At 49.7% G+C, this 21305-nt stretch overlaps 1 protein-coding gene across 1 annotated transcript in view; it reads right to left on the minus strand.

Annotated features, from left to right (window-relative positions):
* The window catches only part of SNX29 (sorting nexin 29), a 247346-nt gene that overhangs the window by 57288 nt on the left and 168753 nt on the right, over positions 1-21305 (minus strand). The window contains exon 16 of the mRNA XM_040973311.1: positions 6627-6743. Within this exon, the coding sequence (XP_040829245.1) occupies positions 6627-6743 (117 nt within the window). The remainder of the gene's footprint in view (positions 1-6626; positions 6744-21305) is intronic.

A 21305-nucleotide genomic window follows, 5' to 3' on the forward strand; every position in this document is an offset into this window, starting at 1 on the left:
GATGCTCCTAGCACTGCTCAGTCAACACCATTCACTTCCCAGATGAGCAAACTGGAGAGAATAACAGTCCAGGACAAAAGGAACAAAAAAGCGACTTGAGTTTTTAAACAAATACATTCTTTAATAGAAAGAAATCTTAAAAAAAAAAAAAAAAGAGCAGCATGTCACATGCACCTGGCAGAGAAGGCAAGATTAATTAAAGGAGAACTGGAGCAGTACAGAGGCAATACCATATTAAGTGAAGGACTAAATATGCAGAATATATTTAGTTACAGGGTTTGCAAATATTATCATGTGGTTTTAGATATCCTTAGAAATATGGTGTTATGCTCACCTTGTAGAAACAGAACCAAGTAAGTTAGGATTTAGATGGGTGGTCTTGGTTGGTCAGACCCACAGGACACAAGGAGTCTGCATTCTGAGATAACAAAAATGAAACAGACAAGGACAGGAAGAGAGGATCTGACCCAGACCAGCCTCCACAAAAGTCCCAGATCATGGGAACCCCTTTACAGACTAATGGCATGATACTTAGTGACCTTCATGCCAACAACATGCGCACAGGTGGGAGCCAAGTTACCTTATGTCTTGAGCTTACTAGCTGGTGGGAGGGAGTAGAAAAAATGGGACACAGTTTCCACAGAAAACAGAAGGACAGCTCAGAGTACACTGTTTACTAAAGGAAGTGCAGGCCTTGCTTACTCCATGAGTGTGTGCCATGAGCTCAGGATTCTGACTGGGTACCACTCTGGGTACCTGGGTCACAGAGCAAGTTCATTTCAGGAGGGATATTGGAGGGAACGTGAGGCGGCATTAGAGCCTATGGGCCCTCACAGTATCCCAGCTGGTGGCACCTGCCATGCTGTCACCTGCCGCTGGGGCTGACAACAGCAACACCCAAGCCAGGCACTGACAGGTCAGAGCTGGAGTGAGAGAACAGGTGAATTTGGCAGGGTTACAAACTGCCTCACAGTCCTGGCATGGCCCCCTTCCTCACAGCCAGTAGTGGAAGAGCTCCATGCTATCTGTCCATCCTAAACCACAATGAAGTCCAACCAGAGAGTTGCAAGTCACCCTACACACAGGCCCCACTTCACCTAACACAGCTGGCCAGTGCAGAGACTTTGCCCTCAGGCATAACCAACCTCAGATCATGCTTAAAACAAACCTTAAAGATGCTTCTAATATTTGAGGTAGTGCTCAATACAGTAGGTCGATATATTTGGTACCCACTGCTTCCTGTTTGCATCAATGTGGCACCAGCTTTGAAGTGAAGCTCATATGGGTTCCATTTCCAGGTACTACAAAACTTCACACAGGTAAGCCTGGGTAGTCAGGATCTGCCCATTCCAACTCCACACTCAGACCCCTTAGGGCTCCCCAAAGGAAACCAACTACCCACAGTGGTAAGCAAGCTGGGCATGACAGGGATGGGAGCATGGCCGGGCATGTGAGGTCTGGGACTGCAGTGATGCCCTGAGATCCAGGAGGCCTCAACAGCAACCTCATAGCAGGTGATCTTGTGAGGGATTCAGATCTCAATAGTAAAGCGCAGCTGGGATCAAACACAGCCTTTCCTCCCCAGGCACAGAGGGCTTCCAAGTGGGTTCTCTGGGCAGCTTTCCCAATGATTTTGCATCAAAAACTAGTATTTCTGAGTTAAGCCTCTATGTGAGATATATTTTTAGCAGCCTCTATTAAACAGCACTTTTCAAAATAATCTCCAAGACGGGAGGTGATTAAAATACCGACGACCAGGCATGGAATCACAAAGCTGCTTATACTTTGGAAGGCACTGTCTGGGGCTGCTGTGGGGCCCTGGGCGATTTGGGGCCTGATCTGGAGACACTCAGCGAGTGCCATCCAGGTGAAAAGCACTCCTTATTGAGCTCCTGTACTTAAATAGCATCAGCCCTCCAACCACATCACCCCCTCTGAAGGGTTTCAAGGCACCAACCAAAGGCCCAGGAAGCATCTTATTTTAAAGCGAATCTTCTTATAAAATGGTGTGCATTTTCTCCCTGCATCCCAGGCATACATTGGAAATGACTCACTTTTCTCAGTCATTTCAACAGTGGAGGGAAGGTGCCTCATGGAGACCAGGTGGCTTGCAGGCAGGATTATCACAGCCTCCATCACCCAGCAAGCCCGCAAGGTACCTTCCTGGGTAACTGAGTGTTCCAGGAAACAGCGTGCTATCCCTGAGACCACAGGTGCACAGGCGAATGTCTGCACCACAGGCTCCATGTGAGTAATTCTGCGTGCCGAGCTCTGAGAAGACACACAGGGAGACTCAGTCTGTGTCTTAGGGAAGCTCTCGGTCCACAGGGGAGAGAAGTCAAAAACTAAAAAAAGCGGTAATGCAGAGACAAAAATGCTGCAGCACAAAATGTCACAGACATGAAGACAAGGAGCCAGCCTGCCTCACCAGTCAGAGCCTGCACAGGTGGTCCTGGAGGCGGAGTCTAGCATGACCCACATCACAGAAACTCCATACACACCTCCAAAGTCACAGATCATGGAGGACAGGTGGAAGGATGTGCAGGCTTCCAGGGAACTTGCATTGGACAGCAACTGTTTATTCCAGTCAGGCGAATGCATATTGAACCAGAGACAGTGGGTAGCGGCTCTGAGAGCAGCGAGGCTGGCAGCTTCAGAGGAAAATTTAGGCCTGGAGGACACAGAGAATCAGAGGGGCAGACAAAGGGTCATATGGCAAATGACAGACATAGGAGGAGTGAACAGAGACAAGGAAAGAGGCAAGCAGGTACAGTCAATAGCAGAGACATGAACCTGAAGACTAAGGAGGAACTAGATAGACGACACCAGAGAGAACCCAGATAAGACCACTCTTTAAGAGTCAAGGTCAAGCTGGCCCAGACATCCTGGGAAACTCCCGGCTGGTCAAGCCCATATCTGTCCCTACAAACCCCAGGCTGCAGACTCAGCAGCCAGCAAGAGGCCAGTGGGACCTGGAACTCCATCCCACAGCCACCTCACATCACTTCCTCTCCCTGGACTCCTGCACATCCAGGGGCAGGCCAGGCTCACGGGATAAATCAGACTGTGATGAGCAAAGAATGATGAGCATAGCAAGAACTAACAGACTTGCAACCTTGCCCTGCTCTCCAGACTCCCTGGAAAACAATTTGGTGAGCACCTTCTTAGAAAGTTCCTTCAGACAAGAAAAAGCCAGCTTGGACTCTCATATACCTCACTAGGTAGGACACAAAGATCAGTTACTCCTCACTAAGTTATTGAACATATCTCTGCGCACCGCTCCTAAAACTGTTCTGTTCCTCAATTGTTAATATATAGCTCGTTAGAGTTATAAGCCTGTTTGGATTATCTTAAAATTCACGAAGTTCAGTAAAATCTCGTTTGAATACTATAAGCTGCTAAATATAAATATGGGAAAAAAAAGACACAAGACAGCTGAATAGTACCCTACAACCATTTTAAGCTTTACAGCAGTTGGTTAAGTATAAACTAAAATTGAGAGATCAATGAAGTAGTTACAGGATTTTGTTAAGAACTTGCATTTTCTAACACAGTGGTTATTCAGTAGCATGTTAGTTAACTTCATGATGTTGTAAATTTACATTTTTCTTCCTGTTGTTGAATTTGTGTTGTGCTTTTCATTTGAGGGGATGATATTCTGCCATTACTCTCAGATCAAAGATGGTCTCCCAATGAAAATGTTAAATATATCTTGACAATAAGATGCTGCAAACTCTGCATGGTCCATGCCTGCAATGATGGAATTATGACTGTGTACAAGCTGTACTACTGTAATAATATGTAGGCAATCAATACGGGGGAAGGACTTGGGGAGGGGTTGGGGGAATCCCAGAGCCTATGGAACTGTGTCATAAAATGAAATAAAGAGATGTTCCTTGAGGAAGTGACTCTGGGAAACGGATGTATCTACCCCATCCCCTGGAGAAGCAGGGGGCACCTCAGCGCACAGGACCCATCTAGGATGTCCTGCAGAAAGAAAGACTACCATACTATCAAGGCACTGTTTTTCAAGCTTACTCCCTCACAAATGACTCCCAGTCCCCCCTGCCCACCACACACACCTGCGTTAAATGTATCCCCTCTGGGAAATCACCTTCTCCAAGATTTCAAACAGCTCTCTGGGCCCCAGGCTGAAGGGATGAGCCTGCCCAAAGCTCCAGCTGTGAAGTGAGAAGAGGCAAACCCTTGTGCTAGGAAGGGAGGGAGCGGGGAGCAGCAAGAGGCTTCCTGCCCTATCACCATGCACGGTGCTGAGCCAGGAGCACGGCAGATGCTCTGCTTTGCTTGAAAGGACAAAAGCAAGTAAGATATCTGGGGATAGAGAAAGCGACCTGGGTTTGCATTTGGCACTACAACGCAGCCAAGTGGCCTCCTCATTTTGCTCAGCTGAAAAGCAGACCTATGAGTTCACTAGACAAGGCTGCTCAGCGGGTGAGAGGGAATAAACATCAAGCACACCGCAAAGCACTACCAGAGGGCTGTCCCCTCATCAAACAGGCAGGGAGCCAGCGCTGCGGGACACTCTGTGCGGGCCACAGATCCGGGGCCATCCCCAGCCAGGACAGCCCTCCTGATGAAGTGCAGGACACCAGGGGCAGGACTTGAGAGCCACTCACCCAAGGGCCTGAGGAAGAAAAATCCAAGGCCCTTTACATAGACTGAGACAGGGTTTGCGCCCCCATGTGGCAGGCTTGCATTTAGCAGCTGGTTCCACCTGCAGTTCCCACTGCACTGACTTTAATGGACCTCTGTGTCGCATAAGCTGACAAGCTTCTATTTCCCTGTCCCCATTGATTATTAAGTGCTGCTCTCCTGAGTGCAATCAGATTCTACTAAAAGGTTTAAAAAAAAAGCATCCATTCACATCACATACCAGAAGGAGAAAAGTAATGCGACAAAAGTCCTAAAAATACTTACAACCAAGAACAAAAAAAGAACAGAATTCAACCCTTAATCCAAAACTCCACCTTAAAATAAGTGACCAAGCTCACAAGCATATAACATTACAAGAGGATCCCACTGGGAGGCACCTGTCCCTGCTTCTGTCCTTCTCTTCATGTGGTCTAGGACATCATCACAGCTGTGTGAAGACAAAGTCACCTCCAGCAAACATTCATGGAGCACCCAGGATGTGCCAGGCACATGGCAGGGTGTGTGGGGAGCAGAAACAAAAACAGGGAGGACCACGACCACTGCCTGGCACTGGGAGCCCTGCTGTGCTGGCAGTGCCCCACGGAGCCTCCCAAGGCAGCCGGCTCCCTGCCTACTCCCACCTGACAGGAGAGGAAACAGGCAATCCCAATCCTCAAGTCACTCCTTCCTCTGATGAACTGGAAGGACATCTAATCCAGTGTCTGCAGACAGGTCTACTGTAGGCCTACCTGTGACAGTAGATAGGAGAAAGCTCTGCAGCCTAACCCAGACTCTGGCAGCTTGACTGCAGGGACTATCACGACAGGCCTGAGGCAATAACAAGGTCAAGAGTGTCTCTTTCTGATCATCACAACCTGCCTCTGGGAAAGGATGGGTGCAGTTGCTTCTGTGGTGGCTGTGGCTGCCCCGGAGGAGACGCAGACCAGGGAGCACAGTGTGGACAGAGTCCTACCACGTGGGCGCTGAGATGCAAGGGGCCAGGAAGGAAGGGAAGTCGCCCTGGTACTGAGGAGGGATGAGTGATGAACAGATGTAAAGCCGCATGGAGATGGGAAGTGATGCACACACATACCACACTCACACACAACCTGACCTTGACAAAAAAGAAAAGTCTCATAAACTATTAAAAACTGACAAGTCACTAGAGATTTGAACAATGACTGCTAGTTGATGGTATAAAGGAGTACTGGTAATGGTCAGGGATGATAATAATATCATAGTTATATGGTTTCTTTTTAGAGATATACACAGGATGTCAAAGAATCCTCAATAGTTTATTTGCATAATACAGAAGGAGGGAGTATGTGTAGGTAACTTGAAACTAGATCAGATACTATCGTAACAGCTGAACCTGGCAATGAACAGAAGATGGCATTATACTCATCTGTCTGCCTTTGGACACTTTACATTTTACATAGTAAAATAAGTTTGCAAATAGAGAAGCTGCTAAATGTGTGCACAAAAATACAGAGTTAGACATTCATGGTATCATGGCTGTCAACAGCCAGATGCTGGAGACAACTTCAGTTTCTAAGAACACATATCTTACAGAAAACATTAGAGACAGCCTGGAATTCCATTCTGCAAAGGATGAATGACAAAGCCAGAAAATAGACTGTTGGTAGAGGAAAGAGCACAAGATGATACTTCATCAAACTCTGCAACACTTTACTCCTTACCACCCATGACAAAGCAAAAGTAGGCATGGTCAGCATAAATAAGCTCTGGGCTATGGGCACACAAGGTGTGGATTCTTTTATTATCTACACATGACAATGTCAGTTATGGACAAACTAAACAGTGAGGTCATGGGCAGCTGAGCCTGGGTGGGAAGGCAGAATGGCAAGGCTGAGATCTGTTGGATGGGAGTACTCACCGGCCCCCAGAGATCACGGGCAGCTGAGCCTGGGGGAAGGGCAGAATGACAAGACCTGCTGGAAGGGAGTACTCACCGGCCCCCGGAGATCGATGAGCTCCTGCCTCATCTGGGACACGAGGGCTTCCTTGGCCACCAGGGCCCTGTGCAAGCGTTCGTTGAACTCAATCAGCTCACCGTGCATCTCTGCTACCTGTAACACACAAACACACACCATGAGGCTTAGGGGCAGGCCCGATCCCATCACTTGTCATCCTACATCCTCTGGACTCTGCAGTCATGCCACATGCCAGCAAGGCATCACCAGATGGCCAGGGCTGACGACTGTGACACTGCTCTCCTTTGAACTATTCAAATCCACTCGAAAGCAAATATACCTTGACTTGCTTGGTTTTAACACTCTGGAGTCAAAGATATCCAGTTTATGGCCAGACTCTGACAGAATCAGATCATCTTTGAACCCAGGCTTTTACTACCAATCATAGAATAACTGTCCAGCAAAGGCTTCCTGGTCTAGTTTGCACTGCGCCTATCAAGAGCCTCCCTGCAAATGGCACATAGAGAGCAGCTCTATCCATTTGTTTTCCCAACAGCCTTGCTTCTGAAAACCAGGAAGCACAATCACAGCCTTATGCAGGGTGGTGACAGTGATGGTGATGGTGACAGACAAGACGGCAGGGCAGAACTACCTCTGGGTTCCTATGTAAGTTGAGTCCTGCCCATGCAATCCTCTGAGCTTCAGTGCCCTGGTTCATTCTAGACAGAGAACAGGGCCTGGGGAGAAAGCTCAAAGTCAGGCATATAACAAAGGGCCAATCACAGGCCTTGACTTTTAGCTATGATCTCATCATCCCACTGTGCCCAAGAATAACCCATTTATGACTCCTGTGAGCCATTCAAGTTTTCCAGATTGAACTATTCAATATGCTTGGATGACCTCAAACAGTTAAAAATGGAAGTGGCTAACAAGGTAGGTTGTAATCACTACACAATTCAGGTACAATTTACAAGGGTACTTCAAAAAGTCTGTGGAAATGCATATCACAGAAAAATTATAACTTCTTTTAAAATTTACATATTTATTTTGAAAGGCAGAGAGAGAGAGAGAAGCAGAGATCGTTTCAATCTGTTGGTTCACTGCCCAAATGGCTACAATGGCCAGAGCTGAACCAGTCCAAAGCCAGAAGTCCAGAACTCCATCCAGGTCACCATGTGGGTGGCAGGGGCCCAAGCACTTGGCCATCGTCTGCTGCCTTGCCAAGCGACTAGTGGGGAGCATCAGGAACTCAAGCCAGCATCCAATGTGAGATGCCAGCATTACAAGAGGTAGCATCACAATACCAGCATTATCCGTTAATGTCACTATCCCACAAACCTATTCAAGGACCTTTGTACTTGAACATTTTAAGCATCCTCTAGAGAAGTCCCCAAAATGTTCAGTCAAACAGACCCGCATCTGGCCCTGTTGCTCTACCCCTCCCAATTGATTTGACCTAAGCACTCCCCACACTATGTGAACTGCATAACTCTGTTGGGTCATTCACAGTAGCAACTTCACGTGCGCTACAGTAGCCACTGTTGGGATAAGGAAGGGATGCAGGCAGCAGCTTTGAGGGAGTTCAGAGGCAGGACCCAGAACCCTGCCTTGGCAGGAGCAGGAGGGAGCCTTCCTGTTTCACTGTGCTGAGTTTATAAAGAAAAAGGCCATGGAAGGAAACACAACAAGACCTTCCCACTAGTCAGGGCTGTGATTTCTTCCCATTCTTACTACATTTCCTCATATAGAACTTCCTAGAAATGCACCTTCTTTCTTTATCAGTGAGAAAAAGTCACTTAGACGTGTAAAAGAACTGCAATTTATCTGAAATAAAAGGGAGCCATTGTGCACTCAATGAGAAACGTCCTGGGCTCCTCACTATCATTAACTTGCTCTGTGAATTCCCACTCAAAGACACTCCCTCTGGCCCAGAGGTACCACGTCTTTCAAATCAATATGATATACTAAGCGAAAATGGTACAAAAGATACAGCAAGAACCATACAATTAACCAAGGGAGAACATGTCACCGAGCCTTATTACCAGCTTGCTCCTTTGTACAGATCTAAAATTAATATTCTCCTATTGCCCAACTCCTTTTTGTATAAGGAAAGTTTAAGTTGATCTTCTTTTGGCCTATGATAAACAAATGCAGCATTGTTTAACTCCTGCCTGTGTGGCTCCTCCCCATGGAAACCACAGAAACCATCTGCGAGTGGGCTCCAGGCTGGGATGCAGTCATCAGGCAGGAAGCAGGGAGTTCACAGCCTCACAGCTGCTGCCACCGCTGCTGGGTCTCAGCTCGTGGTCTGCACGGAGCCAGAGCTTCAAGTAAAAGCCACCATCACTTCCACAGCAGAGCAGGACTGTGCCATTTGTTTCTGCTTTTGTTTTGCAATGGGAGTCTGCGTACTACAACAATTTTCCATAAATGCATAAAACATTGAAACATCCCAGCTTCAAAGGGGTGTTCAAGGCATCTAGGGGTTTTTGCAGTTTTTCGGTGCTTTGTTTTGTTTTGTATTTTACAAAAGTATCTATCTGCAGTAAGTAGTGAGGTGTTTTTATTCTCCCAAATCAGCTCTTCAGTCTGAGAAGCCCTTATCTACAACACATATCCTGTATCTAAAGCAATGCCTTGCATTAATAATTACGAAAGACAACAATCAGCAATAGCAATGAACAAGGAAGGCCAAAATACGGGCACCATGGATAATATTCACAATGAGAGCTGAAAAAACAAGCAAGCTAGAACCTAGGCCACACACCCGGACCACACCCATCTGCTCTCCTTCTAGGCACTGTTTTCTCCGAGGGTGCCGATTCAGCCTTGAAAACCAAGGAGATGAAGAAATGTTAACAGAAAGCATGTCCACCTCAGGATAGACCCCAGCCTGTCCTCCACAGATGACAGCTGCCATCACTCTGGGCCTGGCACGGTTGGGCCTTTCACAGTCACCCACAGCATGCCCATTCACCGGGGGAGGAAGGGCCTGGGGTTTGAGGTCAGTGAAACCTGAACCTTGTCCCTGAAGACTCACCACCTTGCATCTCGTGGCCCTTCCAGTGACCAAGAACCTAATAAGGAAAATATGTAAGGTCCTCAAAAAAGCTCACAGAAAATATATTAGAAAAAAAAATTATGAAGGGATTTCAAAGAAACTTCACATCAAGACTGCCTTTATCTTTTAATTCCATTTTCCGGAGACCATTTGAAGAGTCCTCCTGCCGTGCCCACGTGAGAGGAGGAAAGCTCAGCCTGGGGAGGTGGCAACCCACTAGAGGTCAGAGTTGCTCACTCACAGGGCCAGCTCGGATGCCTGGCCTCCTGCTTCGACATCCAAAGCTCTCTGCTTCGCCACTGGAAGGTACAGATGCAAGAAACCAAGGCTCAGCAAGGAGGTAGAGGTGAATGTCTCTGAAGTCGGGAGGATATAGGGAGGAGGGTCTGCAGGACCCCAGAGCCCATGGTCCTGCCTCCCCCTTTCTTTGGTCTCCCCAGTCCCTTTATTCCTCCCGGCTGACCTTTTGATTCTGCTCTGTTGGGTGCTGACTCAGCGACTGTGCAGTATCTTGGGACCCACCCCTCTGAGTACCACTCAGGAAAGCCACTGAGGGTGGCAGACTCAGCTGAAGCCGATGAGGCTGACCCACCCTGGCGTGCCATAGAGATGACAGCATTTCGTCCCTTCCTGTGAAGAGCAGGTCTGGATGTAACCCTGGTAACACGAGCCTGCTGTCCTTGCCAGCGTGCCATGCGCCTCGGTGCTGAGAACACTGAGTTTGGGCACCCTGGGCTTGAAAGCACTTGGCTGGGATTAGGGTTTAATGGTGGAAGGGGGAAAAACCTGCAGCACCAGCAGCCCAAGGACTGTGGGGTGGGAGGCAGGACTGAGCCGGCAGCAGACTGCTGCTCCTGGTCCCTCCTGACACGTGGTCTCTCTGAGGCTACCGAGGCACCCAGGAGCAGCAGCTGTTAACTACCCAGGTATTCCCCCTCGCTCCCACCTTCCCTGCCAGCCCCCACAGGGCACAGGCAGAACACCCAGATGACAGCATCAAAAGAGCAGCTGACGTGGCTCAGGGTTGCTTGAGACACATGAGCAAGGAAGGAATGAAAAATGCACTGTGAGCTCTAGGCCTCCACTGTGACATGCTGCTCCCTGACAAGAACATGAGCGCTTGGATGCAGCCATACAGGTTTCTGGCAGGTTCCCATCAACTTCCACCTGTCCCATCAGAGCATGCCCAGGAGAAGCTACCCACGGAACTGTTTGGGCCCCATCAACATCACAGCCAGGCAGGTGAAAACTCACCTGTGGTTTTTGGGCACTTGGTTTCACTTCCTATCCAAGGAATTAGATTAGAAGCAAGTGTTGGGGTAGAGCAGGTTCCTGGCTCCTGGCTCCAGCATGGCCAGCCCTGGCTATTACAGGCTCTCAGGAGGGAAACAGTAGACAGAAGATGCTCTGTCGGTTTCTGTCTCTGCCCCTCTGTATGACAAGACCAACACATCTCTAAACAAATAAACAAAATGAGATGGACCAAGAATGCTAGTTTCACAGTGTTTCCCTGAAGTTTAAAGGCTGAATTGAGGAAGTACTTGGTTGGAAGAACCCACACCCAGGCTAGGCTCTAGGAGCAGTACCTGCAGCCCTTGATCCTGGACACCATATCCTTCATCTCTTGTCCATCTAACCCCTCTCCTCCTCCCAGGATCAAGCCCTGGTTCTGCAGCCCACCCCAAAACACTGCAGTCCCCAGTGATAATGCTGTACTCTGCCCCTACCCCAATCCTGCAGTCCTTCTTCAGTCCCACATAGATCATACCCCTTCCATGCTTAAGTCCCTTCCATGAAGCCAATGATTCCTGTAACCTGCTCCAAATAATACCTGGGGTGGGGCGGGTTGGGCTGAGCTGGGCTGGCTGGGGGCAGAGGGCACCGTGTCAGGGCACTGAGTAGCCCCTTCTGGTAACTGAGTTCACCTGAGTTCACTGACAACAGCTGTATCACCCAGACTTCAATCAGCAACACCCTCCAACGGCTCTCCATGCCTGTCCTTGACCTGGCACAGAAGCAGCTGGGTGGGAAGAGGGGTGGGAGTCAGGAAAGAGTGGACACTGAGTGAGCCTGTGTTGGCAGCACCAACACTCTCCCACACACAGCTCCACACAGCTGATACGCCCTGCAGGGCCTGACTCCAATGTTGCTTTGTCTACCTCCCATGTTACAGGCTGGTTCATCACGAATACCAGCACCTGACATTTTCTGAACACTTGCAGTATGTCAAGGATACCAAGCGTAGCATGTAGGTCACCCTGTGACAAGTAGGAAAATGACATGCCCTCTGAATGGCCACAGTGCCATAGGCCTGGATTTAATAAAGAGGGCTCAGCAAGGGATACTTCACACAGCTCTGCCCCCCACCCCAGACACACCATTCTGTGCATTGTGCAACCTGCGAAACTGTACACAGACCGGAAAAACGTGCTGAAGGCCACACAGAGATGGGTTTGACAGCTCACACCCAGACCCACACTGCGTGTGATGCATGAAGGACCCACAGTGGGAAGGGAAGTACTGGGCACATACTTCCAAGTGTATTTTTGCTGCATGGATGGCAGGAGGGCCAGTGAAGGAGAAGGTGCCTTTCTGTGAGTTCTGCTCTCCCTGCAGCTGACCCAGCTCCACACGACGGCCATCCCTAGAACCCACTGCAAGCACCAAGCATCATGCTCAGCCAGGCTGGTGAAGACATGGCTGTCCTCTCCTACTTCAAGCACCACTGTGACAGTGTGGCTTTCGGAAAACAACTGGCCAGCACTGGCCTCTTCTCCCCATCACATAAGCGCTCCTCCAGCCTGCTGGGCAGGCGACGAAAGTGGGGGAAGGAAAGGGGGTGGGAGAGGCCAATCGCACTAGTGGCCTTATGAACAGAGCATCTGCTCTGGGCTGGGCCCGGCTCCGAGGGAGCTCACCCAAATGCAGCTCCAGAGGCATGCAGAGCAATGTCCCTTGCTGAGAATGCATCTACAGCACCTACAAATTTTCACACTCATCCAGTCCACACACACCCATAGGCACTGACCACTCATCAAGCCTCAGTGTTGGTGTTGAGAGTAGAGCTGCGAAAGACAGATGGTAACCCTATTGGTCTGGGCTCTGACTCCAGCTGGGACCCCAGGCAAAAGCTAGGGACATAGAGCCTACAGAAGCTTGGTCCTCACCAAAGCAAAGCACAGAAGTGCTTGGATAGAAATCAAAATCCTACATCACAAGTACCCTCCCTGCACAGTTCTAAAACCCCTCACTCATTTAGTTACATTGCATTCACTTACCAAGAATTTCCTGAGCAAGTGTGTGCTAGGCACTGCCCTGGGTGCCTGGTGCCAGAGCAGTCAGACTGTAGCTAGCCTTCAAGGAACATTCTATCCTGTGGAGATTCTGTTAGCCAGCAGTTCCCAGTGTGGCCAGTGGTCCTGCCAGGTTCCGGGGCTTCTGGGAGGGTATCCAAGGGTAGCAGAAAGCAGAGACATGAGGTGGGACAACAGGCTCAGTCCAGGCCTCACCACTCCCTCGCCCTTTTCTAGCCGACTCCTGCAGGTGGGGATCCACCCTGACAAGTTAGGGAAAGAGCTAACTTCTGAGCAGCTGGAAGGCCCAGAGCGGCTCACTGTGTGGTGTTGCTGAGAAACTGGCTGCCAGGCCCAGGGAGTCAGATCCCACCATGACTCTGACTCCACTCCCAGAAAATATTTCACCCTCAAGTGTCACTTTTACGTTTAGTTTGCAGGGTGCTAGAAAGCACAGACTTTCATATGAAAATGTAAATTCTGAAATTATGCAGCTCTTTGTCACATTCTAATGGCTTCCCAAAACCCAGGAAGGCTGGTGTGAGCGCCTTTCTAATCGCACTCCCTTGCAAGGAATACGGGAGACCTCCTGAATATTTTAACTGTGGTTCAATAAAGGATGTCCAGATTTCAAAGGAGACACAGTAAATGAAACACATTAAATTTTATGAGCAACAAAAATGCTATTCTCCTGTAAGAGTCCCTTCCTCTTCCCAGCAGCCCTCACATGCAGCCGGAAAGGCTTCCCTTCAGGTACCAACTACAAGCAGCAATCTCCACACACAGACACCTGCATCCAGGGGAGGGACGCCCAACAATAAATAAGCAGTATAAAGGAGGGGTCTGCAGGTTGAACTTGGGGCTGGATGGTCAGGACCTGCAGGACCTTGGCACCTGTATGTGTGAAAACGGTGTCCATGGGGACCCTTTCGTCAGCACAGTGTTGTCAGGGAGATTAAAAGTGTGAATACAGGGGCTGGTGCAGTGGCTCAACAAGCTTATCCTCCACTGCAAGTGCAGGCATCCCACATGGGTACCAGTTCCTGACCTGGATGCTCCACTTCCCATCCAGCTCTCTGTTTGTGGCTTGTGACAGCAGCAGAGGATGGCCCAAGTTCTGGAACCTCTGCACCCATGCAGAAGAAGCTCCTGGTTCTAGGGTTTGGATCAGCCCAGCTCTGGATGTTTCAGCCACTTGGGGAACATCCTCTGTGGATCGGCCACCCAGCCAAGGCTGCCCAAGCAGACCCTGCTCAAGTCCATTCAACTACAGGACTTCTGGTCCGGCTGCAGAGGCTCAAAGCCACTCAGAAAACAACGTCATCATCGACCAAGCAAGACAACGGGGGACTCGTTTCATTGACGGTGACATGACTGGTACAGAAGACACACAGCTGCCCAGATGCCCACCCTTTCCCTCTCCCACCAGGCACATGTTTCTGGGCCACTCATCCCCACACATACGCATACATCATTTCCCCCCTCAACCCTCAAGACCCAGTGCTGAGACAACAGCAAAGAGAACTATGCCACAGGGAGGGACAGTAAGAAAATTCGAGCCCAGGCCACCTGACTCTATATTACACATGGGCTGCCAAGTTATGACCCTCAGGCAGGCCAAACCCAGCACTACCAGCTCCATTTTGAACATAAAGTTTTATTGGGAAAGCCTCCACCCACTTTCTGTGCACTGTTCTTACCTAGGACTAAGCCAGAGCAGAGCTGAGCAGACATAACCCAAATCACAGTGTCCAGCAAGCCGCATGGCCAATCACAAAGGCCATGTTAACAATCCTTGCCCCACCCAGGCTCAACCTCCCAGGGTTTCTCCCAATCCTCACAGACCCTCGTGGGAAAGAAGACAAAGATAACAAAAATTGCATTTAAATATAATCCTACTGATAAAATAAAGAGCAAATCTAATTTGCCACGCATTCTTTTGTTCTCAGAAATTGCCAAGATGTCAAGCTCTCAGAAGATAATAAATAAGGAGCTGTGGAGTGCTTCCCAAATATTTAATTAACGCATTTTATCTGCCTCGCCACCTGGGAACAATGGGCCACAGGTTGGAAGAGCAAGTCTAAACCTCCGTGTTGAATTCTCGGTTCTATACAGTGCCTGTCACAACCTTAATATTACTTAAACGCAGTGTTTTTCTGCTCCTATTAATTAGGTTTTCGCTAACAGGCAGGATCACAATTAGCCTCCAAAGAAGAGCTGCCACAATGCATCTGACTACTTGTTGCAAAGCAAACCTTTTTCCCACATTGCCTTGCAATGGTTTTCTACTCCTTGCATCCGGCAGTTTCCCTGTCAAATGAAAACTGGTTGTGATACATAGCAAACATTCATACAGGACCACTTAAAATCTTCTTGCAGAGGGGGCACATTGGAACACTACAACCAAGTGAGGGAGAGGCCTGCGCAATCACAGAGATGGGGTAAATCACTAGTGAAGGGCAGTATTTTGCAGAGCACAGTCAGACAAGGGGGCAGGTGCGTGTTTCTCACCAGAAAGTTGCCGGTCAATGACTGTGAGGGGGCATTACAGAAAGGACGGAAGGCAGAGGGAAAGTACTAGCTTGCGGACTGGCTGGAACCCGGCCGCTGTCGTTACCATCAGATCCCACTCATCACCTACTGTAGTTGTTGGGGCACAGGAAGCAGGTGACCAGGGAGCATGTGAGTTTCTCTAACTTCCCAGATAGGTGGATTGCTGGCTCAGGAGGACTGTCAGCTCTGGGCTGTACTCATGATGCTGTTAACTATCAGGGGTCAGGAGATGGTTAAGGGCCCAGGCAGGAGCTTCAAACTCAACAATGTTGGGAGTCAAAGAGCAGGGCAGGAGAGGGAGTGGGAGGGAGCGGGAGGGAGGGCAGATCAGCTCATGAATGGGCTCAGGCCACAGAGTGCTGTAAGGTTTTGTTCATCTAGAGTAACTGCAACCCAGAAGGCAACAATTCAAGGCCATGAACATTTGCACAGGACAAGAAACAGCAGGTCTGCAATGAGACTCCCCTTCTTTGGGTGCTCCTGTCACCTCCAAGCCCTCCTCTGGCCTCCATCTCTCACCAGGACCACTGACCTGGACCTTGCTGGCATCCATGCTTTTGCACCACACAAAAGTCATGGGTGATGGACTTCTAGGCTTTCCAAGGTCCTAAGGTTGTCATTCTCAATGTAAACTAATAGAATCCCCAACAGCACACAGAGTCGGACCCAGGAATGCTGAGAACAGGGGACAGTACAGGTAGTGGGGCAGAGAGCCAAGAGAGATCCACGTGGGCCAATGCTCTCAGGCCTCAGGGATAAACAGGAGGCTGGCTGAAAGCTTCTATGAACCGCATGTAGAATCAACCCTGCCGTGATACTCTGAAAGAATATCTGAAGTGTTCAGGGATGACTCAGACACTAACTCAAACCAATAATCACAAAATCAAAGCTAGTGCTCATCAACGGCACCTTGCATGTGAAGTCACCGCTAAATTCTGATCCATGTAGTCCTAAGCAGGTCTCTAAGATGGGTCCATTCCACAGAGGAAGAAACTGAGGTACTGGAAATGATCAACACAGTGCTCAGACACATGCCCAGCACACTTCAGGGCCCAGTTCTGAACCTCTGCACATACAGAATGCAGCATGGATTTCTAGGGCACCCAGACACCACAGTGACCAACACTGAACCCCAAAGCTCTCTCCTGTTCAGGATATCTTTCTGAGGAGTTAAGAAGAAGGCCTCAGTTTGGTTTCTTTCTGTCTTTATCCTGCAACCTTTGCGTGTGTTCTTCGGCAGATCTGTGCAGACAGCAGCTCCCCCAAACTGAGTGCTTTCACTGTGGTATTCCTGCAAGCTATTTGCCAGTGACAGCAAATGATACTGGTCCCCTTTGTAAGAACTTAAGGCAGAAAAAAAAAGTATCAATTTACCGAAACCGTGAGACAGCTCTGGTGGGCAGACAAGGTAAAACAGTCAACTAGCGGTGACAGCTGGAGGCCTAGGCCCCAAAATGTTGCGACTGCGAGTGACTCAGGCCTGTGTGACTGTGTTTAAACGGGGCCAGCCCAGCATGCCCAGGGCCTTCCAAGTTAGTGACAGCACTCTAGTTCTTCCTGGTTTGTCCCTTGAAGTTTTTGAATTTTATTTCCAATCCTCATAGTGTAAAACCTCTCACTACGCATGTTGCAAAAAGCAAACCAAAACCAAGCATGAGCTCACGATTCTTGCTTCCTCTGGCACATGGGATCCAAGAAGCCTGTCAGCCCTGGGACAAGACCCCTGCACTTCCCCATGGTACAGAGCACTGAGAGATCTACAAGGGAACACTGCCTTATTGGTGGCCTTTCCTGTGGCCACTCCCCGCCACCCCTCATGTTGGCCCCTGATCTGAGTGACAGCTAGGAATCAGTCACGAGCAATGACATCTCACCGGATGCGCCATCACAATCGGCCTTACAAGCTCCATCCCAGGTGCTCCAAGAACCTAGAGAGCAACACTTGTTCCTGCCCTCTAGGTGAAGGAATCCAGGCACTGCTGGAGCCATTCCTGTCCCAGTGGAGGAAATGAAGCTGGGGTTCCTTTGTGGAATGCATCAGCGATGCGTCCATCACAAGGCCTCATGTGGTCCAGTGCTCTGTGCATGCCAACACAGCAGTGAAGTTTCCCCACCACAGCAGGGCTGCATGGGGGTGCTGACTTATTGTGGGGCTCTACCCTAACAGACCCAGCACCAAATGAAAACAGCTTAACTGTTGCACCTGACCCAGGAGCCACCCTGACTTAGCCCAGAGCCCATGGCAGTGCAGGAGCAGTGTTCACTGGGGGTGCAATGACTGCTCAGAGGGCAACGAAGGATGCTGGGTGACAAGACAGGACAATGAAGCCAGATAACCCGGTCTTTATCACTGCACAAGCAACTGCCTTCAGTTTAGGGCCTGGAAGACCAGCTGACCTGTGATTGTGAAGACAGGGTATCCGTGAGAGCTGCAGGAGAGAGTGGGGAAGAGGAAGAGCCAGAAAGCAGAAGAGGAAAGGAGAGGGTGGTGGGAGAAAAGAGGAGCCACCTGCTCTGGGGCAGGGAAGACAGCAAGGACTGGACCCCATCATCTGGGCCCTGTAATCAGATCCCCATGGCCACAGGCAGCAAAAAGGAAGTGCAGCCTCAGCGAAGGTGCTGGCCTGTAAACAGCCTGTGGACAGAGTACAGGCTGCAAACAGAGGCAGCCTCCGTCCCCTTCCCTGAGAGGCCCTGCTTCCTGTATAGCATGAAGGAGCAAAGAGAAAACTCCTAGGGAAAAGCTGACTGTGGTTGCATTGATCCAGACCCTGGCAAGTAGGAAGCAGCCAGATAGGAATAGTATACAGGACAGGCCAAATTTTACTAAAAAATAAAATAAAAAAACATGAACATGTGACCCCTCTGAGCCCCGCTCTCATGGGGCTTCTGCTCCAGCCCCACGCCATAGCCCACTTCCAACTCAACAACAGAAGCAGCCTCTTCTGCTCAGATTCCCATGGTCCCTACCTAGCCTCAGAAGACCCCCTCCATCTTCTGAGCTCACAGTGCAGCAGCGTGGTCCTGCTGGTTCTAGCATAGGGCGCAGGAGACAGAGAAACCAGAAGGGAGGAGGAGACAGGAGCAAAGGGGACATCCCTGTCCTAACAGCCTACAGGAGCAGGATCCCAAGATGGGGGAGGGAAGGGCACAGAGGGAGTGACCCAAGGCAGGAGGGAGACCCCTGGGGTGACAAGAGTGGATGTGGCATAAAAGGACAGCTCAGCATAGCCACATGGCTGCGTACTCATGGACTACCCACCTTCCCCTGTTATACACCAGCCCTGGCTAAATCCTCTGAAGTCCTGAGAAGGAAGCACATTTGGAGAGACAGCCAGTCATTACTCATTCAACACATCATTCAAGCGCAGCAACAGAGCCTGCTAAATCCACACCTAGCGTTCTTTCTGCTTTTGAACCATAAAACTCTCTGACTTTAGCTAGATACGAAGCTCTCAGGTAGACTACAATGCTCAGCTTCCCTTGCAGCTTGGTGCAGCCACAAGGCTAAGCTGTGTCTTGTGGCCTGTGAAATGAGTGGACTTCTGGGTCACACAACACCTGTGCAGAGGTCAGCAGAGCAACCAAACACAAAGAATCTGGCATCCTGGAGGACTTCACGGAGAAGGATGCAGAGGGAGCTGCTGGCTACACCCAAGACAGTGAGTGGAAGACAGAGCAGCTCTCCTCTGGTGCACAGCAATGAGCTGCGTGCGTGAAGCTGAACTGTACCCTCATTAAAACAAGGATCCCGCTCTAAGAAGCAGAGATGCTGCTGTGACAGCCGACATCCTGCCTCCACAGCACTCACACTCTAATTAGAAACATAATACCTGGGGAAATTAGGCATGTGGGCTGTGCTGTTGTGCAGGAAACAGGCCGGGTGACAGGCTACAGCTCAATCGGGAGATGGTCAGTAACACACTCTGAGGGAACTGGACAGCTCAGACTGATGGGTGTGGGAGCTGCAGGCCTTGGCAAGAGCTAGCTTCCCAGGCTGAGTACATCAGCCCTGGGGTCTTCGGAAAGAAACAGAAGGAGGCCAGTGGGCTTGCTCCTGGGAAGCAAGGGGAGAATCAGACAAGAGAACAGGACTGAGAAACGCAGCTGACCCTGTCTGGGAGGTGTACCCGCCAGGGCAGAGTGTCCGGTGGGAAGTTGCAGCAGCCAAGGCCCACGGAGCCTCCCCCTGGACCATTGTTTCTGTGCCCTGCCTAAAAGAACCTGTTGAACTGACCTTGCCTGGGAGACACACAGAAGGCATGGAAGAAAGAAAGCCCATGCCCAGGGGACTTCCCAAAATCATGCCTCCCTTTCCCTCTGGTCCGCTGGATTTCTGAAGGACCTCACCCTGCTGACTGGCTTAGTAACCCCTTACAACTCTGTCTTTTGCCAGAAATCCTGTTTACTTTCCGTCTGCTGCTATTCATGACTGTGTTAGGGTCCCCAGAGGAGGCCTCACTGCCTTGCAAACCGGCTTTTCTCCCTGCACAGCAGTTATTCACACAAGAACAAGCTCCCCTTGGCGGGGAATAGCATCCCACTCACAGCTATTTTTCCCTAAACTGGTGGCTTTGCAGCATTTCTCTCTGTGATGAGGCAGGATGCTCCAGGCGAGTCCAGCCTTGCCTTTTGCTTTCACACGGTTTTTCTGATCTATACATGACATGCTACAAACCTCACAGATCTGAAGCAGATATGATACAGTATGACCTATGTTCACACATGCAAGAGCAGTACTACCAACAAAACACTGACTGTGTCCATTGTGGCCCCCCAAAGCCTCCCCACAGGCCTTGGGGGTCTCTTCCACCTTGCCCTCGGCACCCCATCCTGAGGTAGTCAATGATCTGTGGCTTTCTGTCCCCAGAGATTTGTTTGCACTTTCTAGAGCTATGTGTACATGGAATAATATAGTACCTGTAAGGAGACTTCAAGATTTCTGTAGAAATGCAGAAATCTGTGCATGAGAAGGGTTTTCAAAAACTTCATGGAAACATTTTTATGAACAAAATATATATGTATTTCATAAATTCTGCAGCAAAATAAGTGTATCCTTTCATTTTCCATGATCTGTAAGACCCTCGCACCTTCTAGGTCAAGGGCATGTTTTCCTCTTTGTAGTGAACATAATGCTGCATTAAATCTGTTCATTTGTGCTTGTGCTTGTGCAGACCCATGGGTCCCGCTGACCTGCACAAGTCCCTGGGATTGGGGTGACCCCTGTGCCCTTGTAAGCAGAGTGCCAGTGCTCTGGGACACCCCTTTAACAGGTCCCATTCCTGGGATGAGATACAGGTGTGTGTCTCAATGGTAGTACATGCACAATCAGAGAGGGCTCAACATGGCTTGGCAATTGGACTCCGGATATCCATGGGGGGCTGCTGCTTAGACTGCATGCTGACCATGGCTGGTTAGCTCAAGGTCTATGTTAGCTCTTGGGTCCAGAGCCCATGCCCTGCCCACAAGATGCACAGGCAGCAAGGTGTGTACCTATGTGAACCCAGCTGAGTCCCACTGTCCCCCAAATCTTCACTTCAGGGTTACAATATAGCAAGAGCCTCCATGCTGTCTGGGGGCCTTTGTGCTCTCTGCCCTGACACCTACATCCCTGGCCAAAGACTGACCCCCTTGCGGTCCTCTTGACTTAATTCTCTTTGTGATAAACATGTGCTTCCTGTGCTAGCTTGCCTGCTCCATGGGTGTTGAAACTGGTTTGCTGAGGGAATGTCCAAGAGCCCATCACAATCCAGGTGCATAGTAGGTCTCCCAAAGTATGTGGCGACTGCTCACGGTGATTCCCAGAGGTGA

This window comes from Ochotona curzoniae, unplaced genomic scaffold (assembly GCF_017591425.1).
Source record: "Ochotona curzoniae isolate NIBS_2020 unplaced genomic scaffold, NIBS_Ocur_1.0 contig_2321, whole genome shotgun sequence".
Lineage (NCBI taxonomy): Eukaryota > Metazoa > Chordata > Mammalia > Lagomorpha > Ochotonidae > Ochotona > Ochotona curzoniae.